Genomic DNA, 16,200 nt, shown 5'->3' on the forward strand with positions numbered 1-16,200 from the left:
CCCTACAGATACACAGGGGATTTGGCCAGCTTTAGCCTAAAATCGCCCAAATATTCAGGCCTAGTTCTGTTAAACAAACAAAATGCACTCATAAACATTCAGGTCTACAGAATTAACATACTGAAAAACTGAGAAGTAAATTAAATTATTAAAAGTTATCTCACTTTACAGCTCATCTCTTTACAATAATAACACTTTACATCTCCAAGATTCGGCAAGTCTGAAACAGGGAAGTGATGTAGCTGCAGTGGTGCAAAATGTGTAAGAACACAGGAAAAGGAAACTACAGTTTCTGTGGTGAGTGTAGATACCAAATCAAGCCGTACTACACCATCCTGCACGCTTCACCATGGACGAGCTCGGTAAGTGATTATGTGTTTTGCTTTATGATGTAAAATGTTGTGAAGCTGATAATAGGCTTTGGCGGCAGGAGCTTTTTTAGCTCACACTGATTTTGTGTGTGAAAGTTGTGACGAGTGGGTCAGTCGATGTCACACCTCTCAACCCTGAGCAGTGAAATTTGAAAGCGCTGATCTGATCTGTTGGCAGCACTTATACTCAAATATGACTACAATTATCAAGGAATCATGAACGGTGTCAAATTAGCTTATTAATTAGTTCAGAAACACCTTAGAAATCATTAATAAACTGTTTCAATACAATAATAAAAGAGCAAAACTGAGCTGTAATACCTGATAAAAATGAATATATACATCAAATATAACAGATACAACATATCTAATATATTAGGATATACAGGATATAACATGAATGTTTGATGAGGCTGACAGGTTTAATGCTGACTGATGAAAAAGAGAAATAAGGATCAGTAACCAGACAGATCTGCGCTTCAACAGCGTAGATGAATGTAGGATCAAATTTACCATTAACTAACTCATTTTAAATCATTCATAATCCATTTTACGGGTAGTCTTGTTCTAAAGTGATACTAAACTGTTTATATTAGCATCTGGATGTCCATTTTTTTGTGTTGAAGGTGCTGTTTAGTGGGCCAAAAAGATAAAACATTACAAAAAAGATGCTACGCTTCAAATTAGGCTTTTAAATGTGTATTTTATAACATTACGCCATGTTTTGTTACCAAAATACTTATTTTAAAATAATAATTTAATAGGTTGTACACGTAATCTGTGAAAAAAATGGCAAACAGTCCAGCAGCAGGCATGCCAGACAAAATGAATTTGAGTTTTCTTAATGATGGTAAAAATCTGTAAAATTACAGGCATTTCATTTCACAGCCTTTTACTGTAATTCAACAGTTTCACAAGATCAACTAGTTATTCTTATTATCAGACAGTATGTTACCATAATGATAACAGTACCAACCATTAAAATGAACACAAATGTCTGTAAAATAAAGCCTGATTTTGTGAACAACAGTGTTAGAATACAGTATATGTACCGTTTATTTGCATTTAAAAAAGAATTTTGACTTTTGAATTTTGCGGTCAATTTTTTTACAATGTGGTATATAAATAGGTTTATTCTCTCAGTGGGTGAGAGGGTTGGGTAACTTGGGTGGGCCAGCTTTAGCCTTTAGGTCACACTTTGGGCAGCCCCAGTGTAGAGCATGAAAAGAGCTGTTACTAACAATGGAAAAGTTGAGCATTGAAACACAGTTTCTATGAAAATGAAAGAAAATAAAAGCATTAAACATTTCTATGATGGTTCTGTTCAACAACCATCCCATCCTCTCCATTTTTTAGACTTTTTCCATTTGATATATTTGATTGTTTTCATTTCAACAACATTTCTAAACACATAGACAGTGCTGTCTTGAGAATAGCAATAACATCTGTACCGAAGGTTCCTCTATCACTGTGAATGTTCTTAGACATCATGTAGGTGGTGTGATTCAACATCAGTTTTAGGCTGGAAGTCCACTATGTGTGCCCAGGGAGAGGGGATATCGGAGTCCGCGAGCTCAATTTAGTGTCAGATCAGTAGAAGCACGGAGTGCTGGGTTCAGAGAATGGCGTCTCATTTCCTGCTGTGTTTTAATCATGAGAAAGTGAGTAATCAAAGTCCAAATTCCTAGCAACCCCCTCTTTTTGTCAGCAGTGTGTTTCTCTGTTTCACATCCGTCGCGATGGTAGCAAAGCAAAAACCAGAATCACTTCCTCATGAAGTTCTGAATATACAAACCCACAGCAGAGCCACATGCCCTCAGTTACTGTAACTGCACTTCAGCAGACAAGTATGACACAATATCATGATATCAACATTGAACTACACTGAAAAATATGAACTAGATGAATATGTTGCTAGACAAACATGACAATCTATGCAAAGCTGTGAGGAATACTTTGAAAAAATAGTGGCTCATTGATGTCTGTCTTGTTAACGCAATCAATTCTTCATATCCTAATAACAAAGTCTTGCAAGTTTGACTGTAAAAAAATGACTGGCACTGTGGTTTTCTATTACTGTTCACAAATAAAAAATAACTCACCTGTGATTGAAATGTACCTAATAGCATGTAATACCTCCACGAGCACGGATAACAGCTGCGATTAGATTTGACCTGGACTGGACAAGTTTCTGGATGTAGGCGACAGCAATGTTCAGCCACTCTTTCATAAAAGAATTGAACAGTTCGGTCAGATTTCATGGATCCTTCCCTGGCGTCTTACTCGCTGTTCCAGATAGTCCCACAGAATTTCAAGAGGATTCAAATCTGGGGATTTGTCCAGATGTGTGAATGCTCCTGAATGTTCATCATGCCAATCAGTCACATTTGCAGCCCTGTGAACATGTGAATTGTCATCTTGGACTACAGGGATGGGAATGTTATGTTCCTCAGTAAGATGATGAGCAAAAGGCAAAACCTGGTTGTCCAGCAGCTCAATGTCGGCACTGTGGCTCAAATCTACTGTCACCTCAACCAAAGAACCCATTTCTGTGTAATTTAAACACCCCCAGAACATCACAGAGCCCCTCCAGCTTGATCCACACCTTTAACGCAGTCCTCATTGAAGGCTTGCTGAGGTCTACGATGAACACAACGCTGAGCATCATTCAAATACAGGCAGAAACCAGATTCATCTGACCAGATAACACGTTTCCAGTCATGAACAGTCCAGCTGTTGTGTCTCTTCGCCCACTGTAACTGGGCAACTTTGTGAGCAGAAGTGAGCAGAGGCCTCTTGTGTGTCACTCTGCTCCACATGGTCATGGTACGCAGTTCCCTGCGGAACGTTCTTTCAGAAATTGGTTGTGGAGAACCTGCGTTGACTTCTAGAAGGAGTTCTTGCCTGGAAGCGAAGCGATTTTTATTCACAAGCTGTGAATCACGCCGGCGGTCGCTGTCCATTAGTTTCCTCTTTCGGCCACAATTATGACGAGAATTTCCTGTAGACTGGGATTTTTGCCACTGCTGGTCGACCCGTATGACCATACGTTTCGACACACCTGCAAATTCAGCTACTTCCTTCACGCTATGGCCTTTGAGACGCCCAAATGCAATCACTCCTTTTTGCCAATTATTAACATCTGCTTTGTGACCCATTTTCCCCACATCGAACGAGACATTCACTGCACTGTACCACCTTTTCTCAATCTATGAATCCCGTCGCACACCCGCAGGTATTTATAGCCTGATGATCCTTGTGCACTGAAATCTGCAGGAGCCTGAAGTTACACGCAAGGTGACTAATCTTTTGTCTGAGGAGCTTATGTATAACATCTTAGCACGTGCATGAGTCCACTAAAACACAGATACAAACCTTATCACCCATGAACACGTCCACATCTGAGGAACCTGTTCAGTTTGATCATCCCTGAAAACACCTCAACCACTTCACATTAACCTACATTGAAAGTGAATAAAGATTGTTTCTCTCCAGTAAAGTTAATATTTTGAAGATACTTGTTTTTCTTTAAACAGCGACGATATCTAAGCTTTACATCTTTACGCGTAGGCTGTGAGGTTATTTCCCTCCTCTTTGGCTGCATGTTATTTATAAATAACTGTCTGTTGCAGATATGCTCTTGGAGGAGTTGGCTCTGACTTCCACAAAAAGCTCTCCTGCACCAACCCCTCCTCAGACGCTCACCCTCAGCACCTCGGACAAAAAGGCCACAATAAATGTGCCAGCACAGGTAATACAGAAAATATATGTAATTGCACTGGATGAGTTACATTATACTGTGGTATCCTCCACGGGCCGCACTGCTGTGGGGAGCTGAGGGGTGTACCCATGCTAGGTGGCTGTCGGGGTGCACCACATTTCTGGTTTAGAGACGGACTGCTATTGTTGATGTTGCTGCTAATGCTGATGTTATCAGTGTAGCTGTGTTGCTTGGTGTAAACTGTGTCCGAGGAGGGTGGGCTTTGCAGTTAACTAGTAGTTGGAAATGTCTACCCTCCTCGAATGTTGTGTCCTCCAGCATTACACCCTCCCTGTGTGTTGTGTTGGGGTTAGTGATAGGCTGGGCAATTCTTGCTGCCTGTTGAAAGGCCTGTTTGAAAAAAAAAAAAAAAAATGTAGTAATGTTTTCTGTGAGCTGACGCTACAATATAATCACTAAGGACACTCTGATCATGAATTTGTATGGCTGACTTTTTAAAACCTAGAACTGTGAGCCACATAAACACATGAAACACACTAGTGCTAAACCGGCATTTTAAGCTCAAACATAAAAATCACTTGCCTATTTGAATAACATGAATCAAGTAAGGGCCACACTGCAAGTAAGAGGTCAACTGGCTGTTTATCACAGTGAGTTATTCATAATTATGCTAAAACATTTTGATACAGCAGCAGCGTCCACATACAGCGCAAGTGCACGTAGCTAACTCACGTTATTTACACCATAAAACTGCAAAATAGACTGGCAAAACTCATGCATTGCTGAGAAGTGAGTCTAAAAGAAGTAAGCAAGCAAGTGGAAGTATAAGGTAGACGTTTCTAATAAAGTGCACAGTAAGTCCACGTTTAATCATAACACTGTGACTCTCTCATTCTCTGTGGTCACAGAGTCAGTCCTCTGGTGTCGGCTCAGGACAGGGCGGAGCCAAAAATGTGTACAGGTAAGACTGCACCTCTCATCTTCATCCCACCAGGCTAATGTCTGATATAGTTCTGCTTCAATGTGTGTAACTGTGTGGTTGTTTTGTGTAGTAGCTGGGTTTTATTTATTTATTTATTATTGTGTCTTGTGCAATTTAACAAGCCTTGTTTCTTTTTTGTGATATCTGTGTACATTTACTGCTATATAAACTAGTGATACAGGTGCTGTATAAACTAGAAAGGGAACGTCTGTGAACGAACTTTCAGTTGGCTTGACAAAAACCAGCTAATAGCAATTCAAAATTAAAGCATTTGGAGTTTATATAGGAATTTCAGGTGGTTGCTAATGTGTTGCTAGGCCGTTGGTATCCCAGGTGGTTGCTATAATGTGTGTATATGTTTGTGGCAGTTTTTTTAATTTTAATTTTTAATTTTTTTTAATAACATTCTGCCATTAATCTGAGGTGAAAAAAATTGTTTTGGAACGAATGCTGTACAAAAACCATACATGTGGTCCAAAAAGCACAAGCATACTATTCCCATATAGGCTCTACAATCCTGAATAGTTTTGTGGTTCTAGCTTAAACACTTTGAGCTGTAAAAAAACAGTTGAATAATAAAATTAGGAACAGTAAGTGAGCTTTGTCAAATCAACCTAATTAAACGTGATGATGATGATGATAATGTTTATACCTGCAGTTTCCATAGACAGATCTAGTCTACGCATCAGTCTCTATTTACATAAAATCAACATCCATAATTACACTGAATGTCTCACTGTAGAACCTTTGGCATCAATGGTTTTCAGTAATATAAACCAATTTGTAATAATTCTAATGCAGTCATTTGTACGAAGCTGTAAGAAATGTTAGGTGCCTCCAGAGCGATGAAAAAATGATTTGTTAGATGATTCTAAAACGACTAAGAAACCTGTTTAATATCATTATAATTGAATGCTGCTGCTGTCGTATCTCCATTTTTGTTGTTTTTCAGTTTTTGACATATTTTGAAAAAGCCTGTTGCTCTTTACATTGTGTGTAAATTTCATGATGAATGGACCAAAAGAAACGGCCCAAAAAAAGTCTGGTTCCATTGACGTACATTAAAAGTAAGGTATGTTTTTTGGTTCTCCTGTAAAGTTACCATTTTGGAGATACAAGTTTTTTTTTCAACAGCAGCGATATATATTTAATAGATAAATAAAGTATTATCGATCATTTAATGACTTCTCGTTGTTTCCAAATATAGAATAAAAATTTATATTTTGTCTTTAATATTTAAATGAACATTCTATACACACAGCTTTAAAAACTACACTGATCAGCTATAACATTAAAACCACCTCCTTGTTTCTACGCTCGTTGTCCATTTTATCAGCACCACTGACCATATAGGAGCACTTTGTAGTTCTACAGTTACAGACTGTGGTCCATCTGTTTCTCTGCATACTTTGTTACGCTGTTCTTCAATGGTCAGGACCCCCACAGGACCCTCACAGAGCAGGTATTATTTGGGTGGTGGGTCCTTCTCAGCGCTGCATTAACACTAATGTGGTGGGGGGTGAGTTTTTAAACACTGTGTCCACTCACTGTCCACTCTATTAGACACTCCTACCTTGTCAGTCCACCTTGTAGATGTAAAGTCAGAGACGATAGCTCATCTGCTGCTGCACAGTTTGTGTTGGTCATCCTCTAGTCCTTCATCAGTGGTCACAGGACACTGCCCACAGGATGCTGTTGGCTGGATGTTTTTGGCTCTCAGTCCAGTAGCAACAGATGTTTAAAAGCTCCAGCAGCACTGCTGTGTATTATCCACTCAGACACACACTATCACACCACTATCCACAAGGAGTTTTACTGTTCTAGTTGATCAGTATACATTCCTTGTTTTCAGTGAGTTGCCTGCTCCAGTGGAGGCTGAAGTGATGAGTCCAGGAACGGCCAGTCGAGAGCTGGACTCCATCATGAACGAGCTGCTGGGGCTGGGGCTAGAGGTGAGTAACACAATCCTTAAGTGAACTGGATCTGCAGCCTGCTCTTTATCACTGCACTTACACTAGGGGAGCACAAGAGAGCAGCATAGGCTCACTAGTGTTCTGGACTGTGATACGGAACAATTAGAACTATAATAACAAAACATGGGAGCTGCTTTGTCTCTCAAGCACTGTGTGTAATCACTCATGTCTGTATGAGCATTTTAAACAGTCTTTATCCACTGATTGCACTAAATGAGGGGTTTTCCGTCTAGGGACCCGTTCCAGTGTTAATCAATAGGACTTAACAGAATTATTTTAGGCCTACAATCCAACTGCCCAAAAACTGTAGCAATGTTTGGATTTTAAACATAACTGTTTCCCACTGGCACAAATGATCTCCACCATTTAAAAATGAATAAAATTGCAGGCCTCGTGAATAAACAGTCATAAAGAAAGGATTTACCACCCCCTGTTAAATGATCCTGTTTTATTGATTTTGCAGCAATAGCCAAAAAACACCCAAAAAACACCCTCTATAAACTTAAATATAAGTATATTTCTCAAAGTTGTAGTGCACAATTTCTATTCATCTGTTTAGCATATTAAAAAAAACACCTAAAACATAAAACGTGCCATAACTTCTGCACAGGGCACGTTTTATTTATTTATTTATTTTTTCTCCAGTATGTTAAACCCAGCAAATAAACAGTAATTGTGCATTAAAATGTGCAGAAGTGTGACGGATGTGTGCTTTTGTCATAAAGTTGCTTTTGACCAGGGCGCCCAAACTTTTTCACAGGACTGTACATCATGGACCCTTGGGAATCATCACAGTGAGAATCATCACAGTGGGCAAATGCACCCATTGTTGTGCACATAACTAGTTGTATTCACAGTTACTTTACCTATTTAATGTTCATATGTTGTATAAAGCTCTTTATTTAGTGTTTTAGATCTATATGTTTATATTATAGTTATTTATTATTAAATTTTCTACATTTTCTTATAGCTTCAGTCACTGTGTGAGTACTGGCCAGAACAAAGTCCTTTATCTATGTGAAAATTAACTTGGCAAATCGTCTCTTTTGATTAACTTTGACTAACTTAAGCATTTGCATGAATGCCATTTTAAAGTACTGTAATATTTACGTTTCGAAACATTTTCCTTCTCTCCTCTCAGGTTCCAGACGAGGTGCCTCTATCTAAACCTCCACCACTGGCTGAAAAGTCAGAAAAGGAAAAGAAAGACGGGGCTGAAGGAGACAAACGAGAGGGCAGTAACGCCACCAACAGTGTCCAGAATGATAAAACAGTGCAGAGGCAGATGTCGAAGAACGTCGATGCCATCGATGACCTGCTGGGTTCACTCAGCTCAGACATGGAGAAGATGGGCGTGCGCACGGCAGCCAAGGGTCACTGCGCCTCCTGTGGCAAATGCATTGCTGGAAAGGTAATGTTTGAGACTGACCTCTGTGGCAGTGGCCACACCCACTCATACAGTCGTACGCAAAAGATGCAGAAAACACGCCAGGTTAGATGACTTGCAGTGTTGATTTGAAAATAAGTGTAAATAAGTTAACATATCCTCTACAGAGAACGTAGATATAACACTCTAATGCATCGTTGGTATTTATTTGAGTTTAACATATTGGAAAAAATAATACATAAAATATAAAATGTGCCATAACTTTTGCACATGCCACATTTATTTATTTATTTATTTATTTATTAATTTATTTTCCAACATAAATTCAGCAAAATTCAGTGTGTTCTCTGTAGAGGACGTATTAACTTCACTTAAAAAATCAACAAAACGCCATTTGACCAGGGGTGCACAGACTTTTGCATACACCTCTATATCTGATACACACACTGCAAGTCCAAAGTTTGGTGACACTTTTTTTCCGAGTGTTGTTTGTTACTGTAGCACATAGCTGATTTGTTAGCATAAAGCAGCTCTGTGCTAATCCTATGAGTCTGTTTATCTTCAACACTTTATCTTCATGTACACGCTGACCAGTGCTGACATCACAACAAAGTTAGAAATGTTTAGCCTTTGGCTTTATCCCTAAGATTCCCAAGACTTTTTTAGTTATTCCCTTAGTTTTGCTGGCTTACAGAGTAAAGTGGATGTATGTTTAAACATATCAAATTATACACTGTTTTGCCAAAAGTATGTGGACACTTGTTGACCCCCCCCATTCCAGTACCATAGCCGTTAATATGAAGTTTGCCCCTTTTTGCGACCATAACAGCCTCCTCTCTTCTGGAAAGGCTCTCCATGAGAGTTTGGAGTGTCTGTGGGAATTTGTGCCCATTCTGTCTAAAAAGCATTTGTAAGGTCAGGCACTGACGTTGGACGATAAGATGTGGCTCACAGTCGACATTCCAATTCATCCCAAAAGTTCAGGGGGTTGAGGTCAGGGCTCAGGGCCACTGGAGTTCCTCCACACCAAACTGGTCACACCATGTCTTTATAGGCCTCGCTTTGTGCACAGGGGCTCAGTCATGCTGGAACAGAAAAGGATCTTCCCCAAACTGCTGCCACAAAGTTGGAAGCACATCATTGTCTAAAATGTCTTTGTATGCTGTAGCATTAATTACCTCTCACTGGAACTAAGGGGCCCAAACCCTGAAAAACAGCCCCAGCCCATTATCCCTCCTCAGCCAAACTGCAGCACTATGCATTCCTGGTGTTCTCCTGGCATCTGTCAAACTAAGATTCATCCATCAGACTGCCAGATAGTGAAGCACGATCCATCACTCCAGAGACACGTTTTCACTGCTCCAGAGTCCAGTGGTGGCTTTACACCACTCCAGCTGACACTTGGCATTGCACATGGTGATCTTAGGCTTGTGGCTGCTCAGCTATTGAAGCTCCTGATGCACAGTTGTGCTGATGCTGCTTCCAGAGGCAGTTTGGAACTCTGTAGTGAGATATACAACAGAGGATAAGTGGACACTTGGTAGCCCCACTCTGAGTTTGCTTGGTCTACCGCTCTGTGGCTGATCTGTTGTTGTTCCTAGATGCTTTCTTCTCACAACAGTAGCACTTACGGTTGACTAGGGCAGATCTAGCAGGACAGAAATTTCACAAACTGACTTGTAGCAAAGGTGGTATCCTATGGGAGTGCTACATTTAAAGTTGCCAAGCTCATTTTCATGGCATTTTAATGTTTGTCCATGGAGACTGCATGGCTATGTGCTTGATTTTATACTCCTGATTACAATGAGTGTGGCTAAAACACCCAGACTCAATAATTAAATGAGAAATTTTGTCAATATAGTGCATCTCAAGTCCCGTCACTTTGTCCACTGCCGTTACAAATACAGGAAATGTACATTTCACTAATTCCAGTGGGAGTCTGGGTTACTGACCACTGCTTTTTCCCTGTTCCTCTGCCCTGTAGATGATCACAGCTCTGGGTCAGGTGTGGCACCCGGAGCACTTTGTGTGTATGGTCTGTAAAGAGGAGCTGGGTACGCGGGGTTTCTTTGAGAGAGACGGGAAGCCGTACTGCGAGACTGATTATCAGAACCTGTTCGCACCGCGCTGCGCGTACTGCAAGGGCCCAATTCTACAGGTAACGCATACTGCACTCTAGCACTGTAAGCATTCCACAGCATTCGGTAACAGAACGTAACACAAAAGAACACAACAGCACAATACGCCACAGTGTAGTACAATACAATACAGAACAACACCACTTAACAGTGAAACACAAAATAATGTAACAACACATCTCTTCACAGAAAGCATAATACAAAATAGTGCATCACAGTATGACACAACACAGGGTAACACAATACAATGTAACACAATGCAACTCAGGGTATCACAGTCCAATACAGCACAAGACAATGTAACACAGAATAATGTAACACAAAATAGAATATCACACTGCAACACACTGCAGACAAAAACAACACAACACAATGTAACACAAATAATGTAAGAACACAACTCATCGCAGAACAGCACAATACCATACAGTGCAATGTACACAATACAATGCAGCACAGCACACTGTAATACAAAATAATGTAACACATCACAACACAGAGTATCACAGTGCAATACAGCACAACACAACATACCACAGAATAATGTAACGCATCACAACATAGAGTATCACACTGCAACATAATACAACACAACACACTACAGAAATATACAACACAAAATAACGTAATGCAGCACAACACAACACACCACAGTGTGTCACAGAACAACACAATAAAACACAACTCAGCGAATCACAGAGCAGTGCAACACCATGTAACACAATACATTACAACACAAACCAACAGAACACAACAGTGTAACACACAGTGTTACACAACACAATACAGTGCAACACAACACCACACAACATAACACAGTGTATTACAAAACAGCACATAATACAACAGGGTGTAAAACATAACAACACGATGTAAAACACAACACAACACAATGTAAAACATACAAGCACTGACCGTGTTACAGTGTGATGTGCTTCACTCTCATGTTTGGATGTTTTCTGTGTAGAATATCTTGACCGCGATGGACACCACATGGCATCCAGAGCACTTCTTCTGTACGCACTGCGGAGAACGCTTCGGAACCGAAGGTAAGGATGAGAACCGAAACACAACACAGCACTAAATAACAGAACACAACTCAGTAGAAAACAACACAGCACAAAACATCACATCACATAGTAACATAATTTAAGCAAACACAGCACAGTGTAACACAAAATAATGTAACCCAACACAACACAACACAATACAGTGAATCGCAGTAGAAAGCAATACAACACCATGCAGTGTGAAACAATACAGTGTTACACAATGGAGTGCAATACAACACAGTGTAATACAAAACAACAACAGGCAGTGTAACATGACAGAATATGTCACAATACAGTGTAACACAACACTATATAACACAAAAATAATGCAACACAGTGTATCGCAGTAAAACACAATACAACATCATGCAGTGCAAACAATACAATACAACATGGTGTAGCAGTACAACACAATACAACACAGCGTAACACAAAATATTGTAACACAACACAGTGTATCATGATACAACACAACACCATGTGGTACAAAACAATACGATGTAACAACGACAAAACAACAACAGGCAGTGTAACATGACAGAATATGTCACAATACAGTGTAACACAACCCTATATTACACAACACAACGTAGTGTAACACAAAATAATGTAACACAACGCAACACATTGTATTGCAGTAAAACATAATACAACACCATGCAGTGCAAAACAATACAATACAACATGGTGTAGCAGTACAACACAACACAGCACAGTGTAACACAAAATAATGTAACACAACACAACACAATACAGTGAATCGCAGTAGAAAGCAATACAACACCATGCAGTGTGAAACAATACAGTGTAACACAAAGGAGTGCAATACAACACAGTGTAATACAAAACAACAACAGGCAGTGTAACATGACAGAATATGTCACAATACAGTGTAACACAACACTATATAACACAAAAATAATGCAACACAGTGTATCGCAGTAAAACACAATACAACATCATGCAGTGCAAAACAATACAATACAACATGGTGTAGCAGTACAACACAATACAACACAGCGTAACACAAAATATTGTAACACAACTCAGTGTATCATAATACAACACAACACCATGTGGTACAAAACAATATGATGTAACACAATGGAGTGCAATACCCAGTGTAACACAATACAACACCAGGCAGTGTAACATGACAGAATATGTCACTAACACTGTGTGAAACTATACAACACAACACACTCCCTACACAGCACCACAACACAAAACAGAACAAAGATGAGCACAAGCCCACCGAGCCCTGCTGGTCACATCCCATATAAATAAAAATAACGCGTGGCCACGACTTAGTTAGGTGTGGGAACGAGATAATTCAGTCGTGGCCATGACTTAGTTAGGCATGGGAACAAGATCATGCCTTACTAAGCTGTGTTCAAGGCTTAATTATCTCATTCCCACGCCTTGCTAAGTCATGGCCACGCGTTATTTTTATTTATACAGGATGTGACCAGCAGGGCTCCATACAAGCCAAATCCCATTGTAACAGACATTAAAACTCTTATATGATGGTTTTAATGTGTATATTTGTGTATTCAGCTGTTAGTGAATGGTGTTCAGTAGTGATGTGTGTGGTTTTGTGTGGTCAGGGTTCTTGGAGCGCGAGGGGAAGCCGTACTGCCCGCTGGACTTCTACCGCCTGTTCGCCCCCAAGTGTTCGGGCTGTGGAGAGCCGGTCAGAGAGAATTACCTTTCAGCCGCGAACGGCACCTGGCACCCCGACTGCTTCGTCTGCGCTGTGAGCTTTTACAGCACTGCACTGCACCACACACACACACACACACACACACACACACACACACACTAATACAGACACACACACACACACACACACACACACACACACACACACACACACTAATACACACACACACACACACACACACACACACACACACACACACACACACTAATACACACACACACACACACACACACACACACACACACACTAATACACACACACACACACTAATACACACACACACACACACACACACACACTAATACACACACACACACACACACACACACACTCACACCAAGAACCTGAACTAGAGAACCTTACAGGTCAAAGTTCTCAGTGAATTAACCTAATTACTCTCTCTCTCAATCCCTCTCTCTCCTGATCTATCTCTCTCTCTCATTCCCTCTATCTCTCTCTCTCATTCCATCTATCTCTCTCTCACATTCTATCTATCTATCTATCTATCTATCTATCTATCTATCTATCTATCTATCTATCTTTTTCTCTCTCTCATTCCCTTTCTCTCCATCTCTCCCTCACTCCATTCTCTCCATCTATCTCCCACTCTCTCATTACCTCCTCCATCTGTCTCTTTTTTCCTCTCACTTTTTCTCTCTCTCTCATTCCCTCTCTCTGTTCTCTTCATCTCTCTCTCTGTCTCTCTTTTTTCCTCTCTCTCTCTGTTCTTTCTGTCTCTCTCTCCCTCCCTCTCTCTTTGTTCTCTCCATCTCCTTCTCTCTTTCTCTCTCTCTGTTCTCTTAATCTCCCTCTCTGTTCTCGCCATCTCTCTCTCCCTCTCTCTCTCTTCCTCTGTCTCTCTCTGTTCTCTCCATCTCAATCTTCCTTTATATCTTTCTCTTTCTCTCTCTCTCTCTCTCTCTCTCCTCTCTCTCTCTCTCTCTCTCAGGACTGTCTGAAGCCCTTCACTGATGGCTGTTTTCTGGAGATGGACGGTCGTCCTCTGTGTTCTCTGCACTATCACTCCAGGCAGGGGACTCTGTGCGGGACGTGCGGAGCGCCGATCTCCGGCCGCTGCATTGCCGCTCTCGACCGAAAGTTCCACCCCGAACACTTTGTGTGTGCGTTCTGTCTGCGGCAGCTCAGTCAGGGGGTGTTTAAGGAGCAGGCTGGGAAACCTTACTGTGGCCCCTGCCACAGCAAACTCTTCATGTAGACCAGCAGCCCCGTCCCAAAACCCCAAATACTGCACCTCCTTTACACTCCCCACTCCAGCACACCTGGTTAAAGGGCAATTACACTGACTTTTAAACATTTCAGCATAATTAAATCGTTACAATGTAAACAAAGTCATTCAGAGTGGTTTGATGTGAAAATGCTTCGTTCTAGAGAACATTGGTGGTGATAGGAACCAGACATCCAAAGAGTTTGATGCCTCACAGAAAGTTATTACATGAAATGGTTATGAATATGTTGCATTATGTCTGAGATGTTATTTTACAATTGTTTTTAGATATTATGTTGGGTTTTTTAATACTTTCATGGCGGAGAGGTGATTTAAGGCAAAATCCCCAAAGATTCTGCTGAAAGTGCTTGTTGCAGGGTAACGCTGCTTCCGCTAAAAGCTATTACAATAATGATGATGATGAGTAGAGGGTTTACAGCTCACTCAAGTGTTCGAGTTTGAAGCAAAAACAGCCTCATCTCAGTTTCAGTGGTTTGTCTGCTGATGATGAGCAGAGGAAAAATGAGTGCAGTTAATAAAAATTATTGTAAAGCATTTATAGTGAATTACAGCCTATTCATAGTGCTTAACAGCACATTTAGCATACTTCTAGTGCATTATACAGCATACATAGTGTACTATATCACATTTGTAGTGCTTTGCACAGCATTTATAGTGCACTACAGCCCATTTGTAGCGCTTCATAGCATTCTAGTATGTGGCAGAGCATTCCAAGTGTGTTCTAAGGCCTTTATAGTGTAGTACAGTTCATAGCAGACTATGGCGCATTGGTAGTGTTTTATAGAGCATTTGTAGTGTATAGCACATTTATAATGTGTTATAAAGCGTTTACAGTGTACTACAGCTTATTTGTAGTGTGTTGTAGAGAATGTGTAGTGTCCTATAGTGCATTTAGTGTGATATATAGAACTTTTATAGTGTCATATAGAGCATTTATACTGTACTATAGTGCATTTATAGTGTCATATTGAACACTGATAGTGTGCTACATTACACTTATTGCACCATACAGCAAGTAAGAGGATGTAACTAATGCTACAGTATACATTAGTACTGAATCTTATGAGGAATGCTCCAAGATGATGAAACATTCTTTCATATGCATAGCATGGCAGCATAATCGTGGTACACAGCAAAATGAATATGAACCATGTAACCCACAATTAACTGAATAAACATCTTTGAACACCAGTGTGAATGTGAGATCATCCTTGATTTTTAGGGCCATTTTGTGCCTTCTGGGATGGATTAAATGTCACTACAGTACATTTTCACTGAGTAAATGCAACTCCTTGTTTCTACGCTCGTTGTCTATTTTATCAGCTCCACTTACTATATAGGTGCACTTTGTAGCTCTACAGTTACAGACTGTAGTCCATCTGTTTCTCTGCATACTTTGTCAGCCCCCTTTTACCCTGTTCTTCAGTGGTCAGGACCCCCATGGACCCTTACATTGCAGGTACTATTTGGGTGGCGGATCACAGCAGTGCTGCTGGAGTTTATATATATATATATATATATATATATATATATATATATATAATATATATATATGAATAAATTAAAAATAAATTAAAAATAACTTGCCTGCAGCAAGAGGCCACATC

At 40.2% G+C, this 16,200-nt stretch overlaps 1 protein-coding gene across 1 annotated transcript; it reads left to right on the forward strand.

The window, feature by feature from the left end:
* Nucleotides 1-252: 252 nt before the first annotated feature.
* Nucleotides 253-15,773, forward strand: lpxn (leupaxin). Its single transcript, XM_036579542.1, has 9 exons — nt 253-362; nt 4,004-4,122; nt 5,001-5,053; nt 6,927-7,026; nt 8,189-8,458; nt 10,419-10,592; nt 11,540-11,621; nt 13,232-13,380; nt 14,297-15,773. Exons 1-9 carry the CDS (start codon nt 350-352, stop codon nt 14,561-14,563), a joined length of 1,227 nt encoding a protein of 408 aa, XP_036435435.1. The 5' UTR covers nt 253-349; the 3' UTR covers nt 14,564-15,773.
* Nucleotides 15,774-16,200: the final 427 nt, after the last annotated feature.

This window comes from Colossoma macropomum, unplaced genomic scaffold, assembly GCF_904425465.1.
Source record: "Colossoma macropomum unplaced genomic scaffold, Colossoma_macropomum, whole genome shotgun sequence".
Taxonomy (NCBI): domain Eukaryota; kingdom Metazoa; phylum Chordata; class Actinopteri; order Characiformes; family Serrasalmidae; genus Colossoma; species Colossoma macropomum.